The following is a 13,906-nucleotide window of genomic DNA, read 5'->3' as shown; positions in this document are numbered from 1 at the left end:
TGGCTGTATGTTTTGGGTCATTGTCGTGCTGGAAGACCCAGCCACGACCCATTTTTAAGGCCCTGGCGGAGGGAAGGAGGTTGTCACTCAGAATTGTACGGTACATGGCCCCATCCATTCTCCCATTGATGCGGTGAAGTAGTCCTGTGCCCTTAGCAGAGAAACACCCCCAAAACATAACATTTCCACCTCCATGCTTGACAGTGGGGACGGTGTTCTTTGGGTCATAGGCAGCATTTCTCTTCCTCCAAACACGGCGAGTTGAGTTCATGCCAAAGAGCTCAATTTTTGTCTCATCTGACCACAGCACCTTCTCCCAATCACTCTCGGCATCATCCAGGTGTTCACTGGCAAACTTCAGACGGGCCGTCACATGTGCCTTCCGGAGCAGGGGGACCTTGCGGGCACTGCAGGATTGCAATCCGTTATGTCGTAATGTGTTACCAATGGTTTTCGTGGTGACAGTGGTCCCAGCTGCCTTGAGATCATTGACAAGTTCCCCCCCTTGTAGTTGTAGGCTGATTTCTAACCTTCCTCATGATCAAGGATACCCCACGAGGTGAGATTTTGCGTGGAGCCCCAGATCTTTGTCGATTGACAGTCATTTTGTACTTCTTCCATTTTCTTACTATGGCACCAACAGTTGTCTCCTTCTCGCCCAGCGTCTTACTGATGGTTTTGTAGCCCATTCCAGCCTTGTGCAGGTGTATGATCTTGTCCCTGACATCCTTAGACAGCTCCTTGCTCTTGGCCATTTTGTAGAGGTTAGAGTCTGACTGATTCACTGAGTCTGTGGACAGATGTCTTTCATACAGGTGACCATTGCCGACAGCTGTCTGTCATGCAGGTAACGAGTTGATTTGGAGCATCTACCTGGTCTGTAGGGGCCAGATCTCTTACTGGTTGGTGGGGGATCAAATACTTATTTCCCTCTGCAGAATGCAAATAAATTCATATACTTTCCACAATGTGATTTTCCGGATTTAATTTGTGATGTGCTATCTCTCACTGTTACCAATAACCTACCCTTCAATTATGGGCTGCTCATGTCTTTGTCAGTGGGCAAACTTACAAAATCAGCAAGGGATCAAATACTTATTTCCCCCACTGTATATTGGCTACTTTTAGAAACAGGATACTGGACTTGATGGACCCTTCAGTCTGTCCCAGTGTGGTATTGCTTATGTGCTTATGTATCGTTACACCTACTATCAAGGGTTTCCCAAAGCAATCTGACGCCTGAGGCAGGCATGAGATGCCGCCCATGCCCGGTCTGGCATCCCCCCCTTCCCTCCTCAACCCTTTTCCCCGGTTTACCTTATTTTTTTTTTCTTTTCCAAAAGGTGCAGTGATTCCCATAGGCTGCCCTGCTGCAGTGTCGCTGGCACTGACCTCTTTGCTGTACTGCTTCCCGCCTCTGAGGAAACAGGAGGTTATGTCAAGAGGCGGGCTAAAGTAGGGAGAACAGGCCGGTTCCAGTGGCAGGGTAGCCTATGGGAATTGCTGCCACCTTTTGGAAAAGAAAAAAAATAAGGTAAATATGGAGAAGAGGGTTGAGGAGGGAATGGGAGAGAGCCGCTTGAGGTTGGCTTAATGGTAGGGCCGCCACTGCCTGCTATAGACATGTGGTCCATTCTATTATTAGCCTCAAAGTACCAAGATATTATGTGGCTCTTGTAATCATCATTAGCTCAGCCAGCAATGGTGTTTTTTACTTTTATATCCCATACTGTAATCATTCTAATCTCTGTAGGATACTGGCATTGGAATGACTGAGGAAGAGCTCGTTTCTAACCTAGGAACTATTGCTAGATCAGGATCAAAGGTAAGGATATGGATTTAAATGTCCTTTGTGTCTTGTGTTCCTGTCCCCACCAGTGATATCCTTCTGTGGCTTATGTTTTGCATGATGCATAGTTAGAGCTTTGTGGCTTTGCTTTGCTGGTAAATGAGTGATTGTTATTGTATTCTAGCGATATATGTCCCCTGCATATACTGGTTATCTCTTCCTAGAGCTGCTGACACAGGAGCCAGCGCTGTGGGTACTTGAGCACCCCCAGTATTAAGCAAACTCTTTGTGTCCAGGGAACAGGGCCGCTGAGAGACTGGGCCAGGCCCACCGCACCCCCCTCCTTCTGCCCCCCTCCATTTGCCACCAGGACGGGCCCCCTGCATTGAAATCACAGTGCCTTTTACCTCCGTGTGAAAGCGCTGCAGGCAGTAGGGCAGCAGATCGCTTCCCTTCGGGCCTCCTTCCCTCCCTGTGTCTCGCATAAGCATGGTCATCTGTAGGGGTTCTGCAATCTGACTTGTCACGTTTCGCATACAATTGGCTTTATGAAGGATGACCCCCTCCCCCCCCCCCACAAAATTTTAATGCCTGCCATTCATGCCAACTACCACTTTCTAATGAAAGGGTCCTTCGAAATCTAATCAACAGAAAAATTTCTAAAGTTGTATTTTCTAAGTTAATTATTATATACAAGCAAAATTATATTTGTGATTATCATAGTATATTACATTGCTTGTGAAGGATCGTATTGAATTTGCCATCAGTATGACTGTATTTTATAAAATGCATGAATAAGTGTTGATCCTGCCACAATTCCATCTGCTTTTTATTCCCAGGAATGCTCGTACACTATTTGCTGGTAGTGAATGTGTTTGTGCTTGTATACCCCTAGTGCAATTTTATAAGAGCCTTTATGTGTGCTGTTCATGCATCCACCACCCTTTCAATAAAGAAATAGATTGCTCATGAGTCTACCCCCTTCCACCTTCATCCTATTGCCCATAGTGAGTTTTGAGACCCCATGCATTTCCACTTCTGAAGCTGAAGAAGCGCGCCCAAGGAGTTCCTTAGACGAGCTCCATGAGGCCTCCTTTATCATCCTCTTCAGGTACTGCTGTTTCTATCATGGACATTCCTTTTACTGTCTCTTAGAAGATTGCTGTTTATTGCCCCTTGCTCTTCTCCTGTTCATGTCATGTGTGTGTTTTCCCCCCCGGCACCAATTTATCCAATTCATTCCCACTGGGGCCACAGACCTTTTTTCCTTTACCCCCACCTCCCAATGTCCCTCAGTGTAGTGCACTTATTCATTGTAATTCCTGTCCCCAACCATCAAACTCACAAGCAAATCTTTCAATAGGGTTCTTGAATTGTACGTCGCTATGCACAAAATCCGCCCAGATTTCAATCCCTAGTCTTCAGTTTTTGTGCCTCGCAGAAACATAGATTAATCTCGGAGAGGATGCCTTTCTTTATCAATTCCTGCCTTTTGGCATTTCTGCATTCTTTTTTTTTTAATGTTTTGAAGTCTTTATTCAACATTGAAAAGACAATACAACAGCAGTTAAAACATAGGAGTAAATGCAAAATGCCAATCAAAATAAACCCAACCAGTGTACCCTAGAGCATATACTCTGCCTCACTATAAGAACATACACATTCTCAATGCAGCTATGGTTACAAACTATAACCTCAAATTTTTGAAGTTTTTTGGTGAAATACCCTCCCCCCCTCCCCCCACCCATTTCACTTCCCCCAGCTTAATAAGAGCAGTGTTTCAGGAAGGGCTCCCATATTGCCTCCCACTTTGCCACAGTACGACAACGCAGAGCCCGGATTCTTTCCATTTCACAAATTAACCATAATTTGTTTAACCATCTCACCAAAGGAGAGATGGTTGGAGATTTCCAATGTGCAGTTAACACAACTCTTGCCGCAGACATAGCTTGCCTAGTCAACAACGCCTGAGATTTAGTAAGACCTGGGTTTTTTTTTTTTTTTCAAATATGAAGTATTCAGGAGACCGTTTAATTGGGCTAAGAAACCAGTTTTGTAATCTATGTTGAATAGCTTTCCAGTAGGCCTGCACTTTAAAGCAGGACCACCAAATATGGCCCATCGTACCTCTCTGACCACATCCACGCCAGCACAGTGGTGATGCACTTGGAAACATGTGATACAGACGTACAGGCAGTGATGTGCTGGAGCCGGCTCGCACCGGCTCTGCAGAGCCAGTTGTTAATTTTTGAACAATTTTGCGAGCCAGTTGTTGTGCTGTCAGACTGGACTTGACGTTTTTTTTCCCCACTATTTGCAGCGGGAGGCTGGAGGCATTCATGCCCAAACACACCAGCTGTCACCTGATATTGGTGCATGCATGGTATGTGGCAACCCTGCCTCCTCGTGCTGCACTGCAGGCAAGAGGTTCATGTGCTCGCGGTTCATCTCAGCAGCGCTCCTGATCAGAGCCCAGCTGGTTGTGGAGCTGTACCCAACAATAACCTCAACTTGGCTTCCCCTTCTGTCCTGAGATTTTCTGCCAGAGAGGACAGAGGAGAGCCCTGCTGGGCTGATCGTTGCAACAGAAATGCACCTTACCCTCTCTGCTGGTAAGAATTTAAGAAGCTGACGTTGCTGGGCCCCTTTGTTGGGGGAGGACAAGTTAAGTGGATTTTTTTTTTTACATTAAAAGAAGGTAAATTTGGCTGTAAGGATTGTTTGAAAGCACGCTCTCTCCCTCCCCAGGTATAGCCAGCTCCGCAAATGTTTTTTTATTTTTGGGGGGGGGGGGGGGAGCGCAGATGTGGACCAGGGAGAGAGCTTGTTGTTAAAAATTTACCAGCACACCACTGCGTACAGGAGGTCAAGTACCACCTATAGAGTACTTTTAACTACACTCTCCTGAAAGGGAACCGATAGCGACACCTTCGTCCATCCAGTCTCCAAAAAGGACCAATCAGCATCCTCAATAGTCACCCCTAATTCCCGATGCCAGCGTTCCCTATAGGCAAAACTGGGACAAATTTGCCTACGCTGATAGGAATAAAAAACAAGTGATAAGACCCCTAGTAGTTTTAGAATCTTCACGAAGATCCTCTGTAAAGGAGTCCTCTCGCAATATTTTAGCCTTGATCTCCTTAGAGGAAAGAAAGTGTCTCAGCTGAGAATAAGCATACAACTCTGTGGTTAGAATAGAATATTGTTATTTCAATGAATCAAAGGAATCAGGTGATCCTCGTCAAACAGTTGACCTCAGGTCACCAAGCCCAGAGATACCCATCTAGAAAACAGCCTGGGAGAGAGACCAGGAGGAAAAAGTGGGTTGTTAGCTATTGGAGACAATTTGGAAAGGACTAAGTCTGGCTTAGTAAATAACCCATCCCAGTTGAAAAAATCGAGGGGCACAAGTCCTTGCTTAAAATCCTATATTTGAGTTGAAGCCACATCAACGAGCAAAGAGGACAAGAACTCACTTCAACCTGCTCCAACTGAACCCATAGCTTTTGTGGATTATCTTGAAACCTCTCAAAGGCCGCTCAAGCTTGAGCCGCTTTATAATACCAAAGAACATTAGGAACCCCTAGACCACCTTTCCTCCGGTCTCGATAACTTAACGCCCTGGGCAGTCTAGGGCGCTTGTTAGACCAGACAAAATGAGCCAGTTTGTCCTGCAAACTCGCTAAGAAGCCCCTAGAAACTCTAAGAGGGGAGGACTTGGAAAAGATACATCAAACGAGGTAGTATATTCATTTTTAACTTAGCAATCCTACCCAACCAAGACAAATCGGAGGCATCCTTCCTCTCCAGATCCTTATAAAGAGCCTTCAAAAGAGGAAGATAGCAGCAAACAAATCTGAAAGAGTAGGGGTAAGAGTAACCCCCAAGTAAGTTATACCCCCATATACCCATTTAAAAGAAAAAGAGTGCTAAATGGACTCCAGAACTGGACGAGAGATTCCGATCGCTAAGGCCTCTGATTTATTCACATTTAATTTAAAACCAGACCAGGTGATTTTCCAATTGTAAGTGCTTTAATAACCTTAGAGACCTCATCAACTGAAACCGGACCATCCAGAGCATCCTGTTGCTCGACTGTAAGTGTAGGGAAAGAACATGTCGATAGAAAATTATTGATCGCTTCAGGCGTAGTAGAGGTGTCAGATGTGTAAAGAGTTTGATAAAATGACTGAAATTTTTGACGGACCTGCAAGGATGATGTCACAAACTTTCCATTACCACCCCCCACCTTAAGAATAGTGTGGTCTACCTGGCATTGACGCAACTTAACCACCAAGGCCCTACTTGGTTTATTACTATACACGTATTGAGAGTGTCGCTGTTGAGCATAAAAGAATTGTAACTGATCAGAATATATCTGGTCTGATTTCAAACGAAGTGCTTGAATTACCCGCAGGGTAGCAACCGAATGAGAAGATTTGTGACTTTCAGACAAGTGAGTCAATTCAGTAAGGCACTTAGCTACCTCAGCCCTTTGCTGCCTGGCACGGAAACTAGCTTTTTGGAGAAAGAAACCTCTAGAGACAGCCTTAAGTGCATCCCAAACAACACCCATAGATGGTCCCGAGTTTAAATTAAGTTCAAGATACTCCTGCAAGGGTTTTCTATAACCAGCCAAAATCTCATCCTCTTTTATCAAGGTAGTATTCAATGTCCACCTCCTCTCCTTAACCTCCTCACGTAGAGAGGGAAGCTGGACCCAAACAGGAGCATGGTCCGATAAAGTAAAAGTTCCATTCTCCGAGGACAAGCAGGCTGCTTGTTCTCACGACTGGGTGACGTCCGCGGCAGCCCCCACCAACCGGAAATAAGCTTCGCGGGACGGTCGACACGCAGGGCACGCCCACCGCGCATGCGCGGCCGTCTTCCCGCCCGTGCGCGACCGCTCCCGCCAGTTACTTTTTTTCCGCGACTGAGAGAGTTGTGTTTTCCCCTCTCTCTCGTTTCAGCCGCCGGATTTTTTCGACCGCGTTTACGCGGATCGTCGCTTTTGGCCTGTTCGGCCTCTTCTTCTTTCTCTTTTATTAAAAAAAAAAAAAAAAAAAAAAAAACAGAATTTTGCGCGTGTGGAGCACGCGCTCCTTTTTTTTTTTCCCTCGCTTTCTAGCGGGGCCGCCTCGTTGCGGCCTAGTGGCCGCTCGGTCGGTTTCAGTTTTCGTGGTGTGATTTTAGCCACCATTGCCGACTTTGACTTCGCCGACGCGATTTTTCCGTCGATGTCCTCGAAGGTCCCGAGTGGATTTAAAAAGTGTGGTCGCTGCGGCCGGCCGATCTCGCAGACCGACACCCACGCTTGGTGCCTCCAGTGCCTCGGGCCGGAGCACAATCTCAAGTCGTGCGTTTTGTGTCTCGGTCTCCGGAAACGGACTCAGGTTGCGAGGCAAGTTCTGCGGGACCGTCTTTTTGGAACTTGCGCCGGCCCCTCGACGTCGACCTCGACGGCATCGGTATCGAAGACCGGTTCTTCGGTACCGGTATCGATGCCCGAGACATCGGCACCGATGGCAACGACCCCAGGAGAACAGGTCCCGTCGGCCCGCCGGTCCGCCGGCGAGAGTGGGGTAGAGAGACCGCGTGGGCAGTCGGCCCCGGTCACTCCCTCAACTCGTGAGCCACGGGACCGAACCCTGTCGGACCCGGTACCCCGAGACCGAGGGGGATCGACCTCCTCCTCCTCCATGCCCTCCGGCACCGGTGACGTGCACCGGAAAAAAGACAAGAAGCGCCGTCACCGGGAGCCCTCGGTGCACCCTGAAGAGGAGTCGACGCCGAAGCGTCATCGCAGAGAGGAGAGATCTCCGTCGGTGGTGGAGGTACCGACGCGTCGGGGTTCCGGCACCTCGGTGCCGTCTCCTGGCCCCCAGCAGCTTCCGGCACCGACACCCTTACCGGCCCCACCGCCTTTCCCGGCAGCGGGCCTGGACGAGTGCCTCAGAGCCATCCTTCCGGGGATCCTGGAAGGGCTGATGCGCCAGGCTGTGCCGGCGCCGGGGGTGCTTGCGCCCTCGGCGCCGATGACTGTGGCGCCGGCGAGCTCTAGCCCGCGCCGGGGCAGTCGACACCGCCGCCGCTTGCGGTGCCGGTCTCGACAGCCACGCAGGTGGAGTCCCCGTCGACGTCGATGGAGGGAGCTCCGTCCCCGCCGGCGCGGGAGTCCACCGCTCGACGACACCGAGACCTCGGTGCCTCGACGTCGAGCCGGGCCCGGTACCGGACGCAGCTACATGAGCTAATGTCCGATACCGAGGATGAGGACTCGTGGGGGGAAGAGGAGGACCCGAGATATTTCTCCTCAGAGGAGTCTACGGGCCTTCCCTCGGACCCCACGCCGTCACCGGAGAGGAAGCTCTCACCTCCTGAGAGTCTCTCCTTTGCCTCCTTTGTGCGGGATATGTCTATAAGCATTCCCTTTCCCGTGGTCTCTGTGGAAGAGCCGAGGGCCGAGATGCTCGAGGTCCTCGACTATCCATCACCACCTAGAGAGTCCTCCACGGTACCGCTGCACAATGTCCTGAAGGAGACGCTGCTCCGGAACTGGGTGCGACCACTAACTAATCCCACCATTCCCAAGAAAGCAGAGTCCCAGTACAGGATCCACTCTGACCCAGAGCTCATGCGGCCCCAGTTGCCCCATGACTCAGCGGTCGTGGATTCTGCTCTCAAGAGGGCACGGAGTTCGAGGGATACCGCCTCGGCGCCCCCGGGGCGGGAGTCTCGCACTCTGGACTCATTTGGGAGGAAGGCCTACCAATCCTCCATGCTCGTGACCCGCATCCAATCTTACCTGCTCTATATGAGCATCCACATGCGGACCAATGTGCAACAGCTGGCGGACCTGGTCGATAAGCTCCCGCCGGAGCAGTCCAGGCCTTATCAGGAGGTGGTCAGGCAGCTGAAGGCGTGCAGAAAGTTCCTGTCCAGGGGGATTTTTGACACCTGTGACGTGGCATCTCGTGCTGCGGCCCAAGGTATAGTGATGCGCAGGCTCTCATGGCTGCGTGCCTCTGACCTGGACAACCGCACCCAGCAGAGACTGGCTGACGTCCCTTGCCGGGGGGATAACATTTTCGGTGAGAAGGTCGAGCAGATGGTGGACCAACTGCATCAGCGGGAAACCGCTCTCGACAAGCTCTCCCACCGGGCGCCTTCAGCACCCGCCCCCACGGGTGGGCGTTTTACCCGGGCACGGCAGGCTGCACCCTATTCTTTTGCAAAGCGTAGGTACAACCAGCCGGCCCGAAGGCCTCGCCAGGCACAGGGACAGCCCCAGCGCGCTCGTTCTCGTCAACAGCGTGCGCCTAAGCAGCCCCCTGCGCCTCCACAGCAAAAGCCGGGGACGGGCTTTTGACTGGATCCACGGGAACATAGCCGCCCTACAAGTGTCCGTACCGGACGATCTGCCGGTCGGAGGGAGGTTAAAATTTTTTCACCAAAGGTGGCCTCTCATAACCTCCGACCAGTGGGTTCTCCAAATAGTGCGGTGCGGATACGCCCTGAATTTGGCCTCCCTGCCTCCAAATTGTCCTCCGGGAGCTCAGTCTTTCAGCTCCCTTCACAAGCAGGTACTTGCAGAGGAACTCTCCGCCCTTCTCAGCGCCAATGCGGTCGAGCCCGTACCACCCGGGCAGGAAGGGCAGGGATTCTATTCCAGGTACTTCCTTGTGGAAAAGAAAACAGGGGGGATGCGTCCCATCCTAGACCTGAGAGGCCTGAACAAATTCCTGGTCAAAGAAAAGTTCAGGATGCTTTCCTTGGGCACCCTTCTGCCAATGATTCAGAAAAACGATTGGCTATGTTCCCTGGATTTAAAGGACGCATACACTCACATCCCGATACTGCCAGCTCACAGACAGTATCTCAGATTCCGCCTGGGCGCACGGCACTTTCAGTATTGTGTGCTGCCCTTTGGGCTCGCCTCTGCCCCACGAGTGTTTACAAAGTGCCTCGTGGTGGTGGCGGCGTATCTACGCAAGCTGGGAGTGCACGTGTTCCCATATCTCGACGATTGGCTGGTCAAGAGCACCTCGGAGGCAGGAGCCCTCCGGTCCATGCAGTGCACTATTCAACTTCTGGAGCTGCTGGGGTTTGTGATCAATTACCCAAAGTCCCATCTCCAGCCTACTCAGTCTCTGGAATTCATAGGAGCGCTGCTGAATACCCAGACGGCTCAGGCCTACCTTCCCGAAGCGAGGGCTACCAATCTCTTGGCCCTGGCTTCGCAGACCAGAGCGTCTCAGCAGATCACAGCTCGGCAGATGTTGAGACTTCTGGGTCATATGGCCTCCACAGTTCATGTGACTCCCATGGCTCGTCTTCACATGAGATCTGCTCAATGGACCCTAGCTTCCCAGTGGTTTCAAGCCACCGGGAATCTAGAAGATGTCATCCGCCTCTCCACCAGTTGCCGCACTTCACTGCTCTGGTGGACCATCCGGACCAATTTGACCCTGGGACGTCCATTCCAAATTCCGCAGCCCACGAAAGTGCTGACGACGGATGCATCTCGCCTGGGGTGGGGAGCCCATGTCGATGGGCTCCACACTCAGGGTCTGTGGTCCCTCCAGGAAAAGGATCTGCAGATCAACCTCCTGGAGCTCCGAGCGATCTGGAACGCACTGAAGGCTTTCAGAGATCGGCTGTCCTGTCAAATTATCCAAATTCGGACAGACAATCAGGTTGCAATGTATTACGTCAACAAGCAGGGGGGCACCGGATCTCGCCCCCTGTGCCAGGAGGCCGTCGGGATGTGGCGTTGGGCGTGTCGGTTCGGCATGCTCCTCCAACCCACGTACCTGGCAGGCGTAAACAACAGTCTGGCCGACAGACTGAGCAGAGTCATGCAACCGCACGAGTGGTCGCTCCATGCCAGAGTGGTACGCAAGATCTTCCGAGCGTGGGGCACCCCCTCGGTGGACCTTTTCGCCTCTCAGACCAACCACAAGCTGCCTCTGTTCTGTTCCAGACTTCAGGCACACGGCAGGCTAGCGTCGGATGCCTTTCTCCTCCATTGGGGGACCGGCCTCCTGTATGCTTATCCTCCCATACCTTTGGTGGGGAAGACCTTACTGAAGCTCAAGCAAGACCGCGGCACCATGATTCTGATCGCGCCCTTTTGGCCCCGTCAGATCTGGTTCCCTCTTCTTCTGGAGTTGTCCTCCGAAGAACCGTGGAGATTGGAGTGTTTTCCGACTCTCATTTCGCAGAACGACGGAGCGTTGCTGCACCCCAACCTCCAGTCTCTGGCTCTCACGGCCTGGATGTTGAGGGCGTAGACTTCACTGCGTTGGGTCTGTCTGAGGGTGTCTCCCGGGTCTTGCTTGCCTCTAGGAAGGATTCCACTAAAAAGAGTTACTTTTTCAAGTGGAGGAGGTTTGTCGTGTGGTGTGAGAGCAAGGCCCTAGAACCTCGTTCTTGCCCTGCACAGAACCTGCTTGAATACCTTCTGCACTTATCAGAGTCTGGCCTCAAGACCAACTCAGTAAGGAATCACCTTAGTGCGATTAGTGCTTACCATTATCGTGTGGAAGGAAAAGCCATCTCTGGAGAGCCTTTAGTCGTTCGATTCATGAGAGGCTTGCTTTTGTCAAAGCCCCCTATCAAGCCTCCTGTTGTGTCATGGGATCTCAACGTCGTCCTCACCCAGCTGATGAAACCTCCTTTTGAGCCACTGAATACCTGCCATCTGAAGTACTTGACCTGGAAGGTCATTTTCTTGGTGGCAGTTACTTCAGCTCGTAGGGTCAGTGAGCTTCAAGCCCTAGTAGCTCATGCTCCATATACCAAATTTCATCACAACAGAGTAGTGCTCCGCACCCACCCAAAGTTCCTGCCGAAGGTGGTGTCGGAGTTCCATCTTAACCAGTCAATTGTCTTGCCAACATTCTTCCCCAGGCCGCATACCCGCCCTGCTGAACGTCAGTTGCACACATTGGACTGCAAGAGAGCATTGGCCTTCTACTTGGAGCGGACACAGCCCCACAGACAGTCCGCCCAATTGTTTGTTTCTTTTGACCCTAACAGGCTAGGGGTCGCTGTCGGGAAACGCACCATCTCCAATTGGCTAGCAGATTGCATTTCCTTCACTTACGCCCAGGCTGGGCTGACTCTTGAGGGTCATGTCACGGCTCATAGTGTTAGAGCCATGGCAGCGTCAGTGGCCCACTTGAAGTCAGCCACTATTGAAGAGATTTGCAAGGCTGCGACGTGGTCTTCTGTCCACACATTCACATCACATTACTGCCTCCAGCAGGATACCCGACGCGACAGTCGGTTCGGGCAGTCGGTGCTGCAGAATCTGTTTGGGGTGTAAATCCAACTCCACCCTCCAGGACCCGAATTTATTCTGGTCAGGCTGCACTCTCAGTTAGTTGTTCTTCGTAGGTCAATTTCTGTTGTTTCCTCGCCGTTGCGAGGTTCAATTGACCTGGGTTCTTGTTTTGAGTGAGCCTGAGAGCTAGGGATACCCCAGTCGTGAGAACAAGCAGCCTGCTTGTCCTCGGAGAAAGGGTATGATACATACCTGTAGCAGTTGTTCTCCGAGGACAGCAGGCTGATTGTTCTCACCTTCCCTCCCTCCTCCCCTTTGGAGTTGTGTATTTCATATTTTTTTGCTAGTCATTCAACTGGCGGGAGCGGTCGCGCACGGGCGGGAAGACGGCCGCGCATGCGCGGTGGGCGTGCCCTGCGTGTCGACCGTCCCGCGAAGCTTATTTCCGGTTGGTGGGGGCTGCCGCGGACGTCACCCAGTCGTGAGAACAATCAGCCTGCTGTCCTCGGAGAACAACTGCTACAGGTATGTATCATACCCTATATCTGAAGTCCATCCAGCTTGCGTCAGAGAGATATCAACGAAAAGGTAATGCGAGAATAAGTATCGTGAGAGTGCTAATAAAACGAATAATCACAAACCCTCGGATGAGATACATGCCAAACATCAGAGATGGCAAGATCTCGAACAAACCTATTTAAAGCTTGGGAAACTTGAACATCTGGACCGGAAGATGGGCCCGACCTATCCAACGCAGGGTGCTGTGTGGTATTGAAATCCGCGCCCCCCCCCCCCCCCCCCCCACTATCAATTTACCATTGGGACAAGATATTATTGAGGCTAAAGTAAAGGCCAAGTCATCTATCCTGAGACTCAAAAGCAAGAACCGCTCATCTTTATCACGCTGAATTTTAACTACCTGCGTCTGCAAGGAGGAGTGGAGCAAAATTGTTATCCCCCGCTTCTTAGAACCATCAATCGCCAAGTGTTATCTATTTATCCTAATTACTGACAATTATACCTTTTCCTGATATCATTATATTACTAGTAAAAAAAAGGCCCGTTTCAGAAAGCAATGAAACGGGCGCTAGCAAGGTTTTGCATGATGAGCGAGATCGCCGGGTATGCGAGCCCTGCTCCCTGCCCCCATGTGCAGCGCGCGTGCGCCTACCTGCACCATGATGGGCAGTCGTAGTGAGTCCTTGTCCGTTCTTGGGTTGGCTAGGCAATGCCATTCGTTCAGTGTTAGTGCTCTGCCCTCGACATCATCACGTTGTGACGCGAGGGCGGGGCAGACACTAAACCGGATATCTATGCAACCTCAAGTTTCCGCCTGAGGCTTCATTAGAACGTTGGAGGTGCGTTTTATATATAGAGAGATGTTGTTATCCACTTACCCACTTCTTAATCAACATAATTTTCGTATGAACCTTAATAGCAATAATTCTGAAATTCTTCTCCGTTAATATGATTGCCATAATATTCCTGTGTACCTTATCTGTTATATATACTCTGATTCTCTATTCCATCAATGTGATTGTAGTTGTATTATATTGTAAGCCACATTGAGCCTGCAAATAGGTGGGAAAATGTGGGATATAAAAGCAGCAAAATAAATAAATTAGTGAATTTCCTGAAGAAACACCACATGTGGTTTAAAGTGCAACAATTCCTTTCAGTTTTGTTTTGTGGGAATTAATAAATACATAATGGATGCAGAGGGGAGGGGGGAAGGGGGAGATGTAAAGTAGGTTGGACAATTCTCCATCGCTCTGGGGGGTTATCAGAACCCAGGCCTCCAGGGGTATTGATGAGGAGAGTTTATGTAT

General features: G+C 50.7%; 1 protein-coding gene across 1 annotated transcript in view; it reads left to right on the top strand.

The window, feature by feature from the left end:
* TRAP1 (TNF receptor associated protein 1) overlaps window positions 1–13,906 on the top strand; it is a 186,329-nt gene that overhangs the window by 28,322 nt on the left and 144,101 nt on the right. Inside the window, exon 5 of the mRNA XM_030211743.1 lies at window positions 1,754–1,825. Coding sequence (XP_030067603.1) covers window positions 1,754–1,825 — 72 coding nt within the window. The remainder of the gene's footprint in view (window positions 1–1,753; window positions 1,826–13,906) is intronic.

This window comes from Microcaecilia unicolor, chromosome 8 (assembly GCF_901765095.1).
Source record: "Microcaecilia unicolor chromosome 8, aMicUni1.1, whole genome shotgun sequence".
Classification (NCBI taxonomy): Eukaryota; Metazoa; Chordata; class Amphibia; order Gymnophiona; family Siphonopidae; genus Microcaecilia; species Microcaecilia unicolor.
This window is presented reverse-complemented; position numbering and strand designations above follow the sequence as displayed.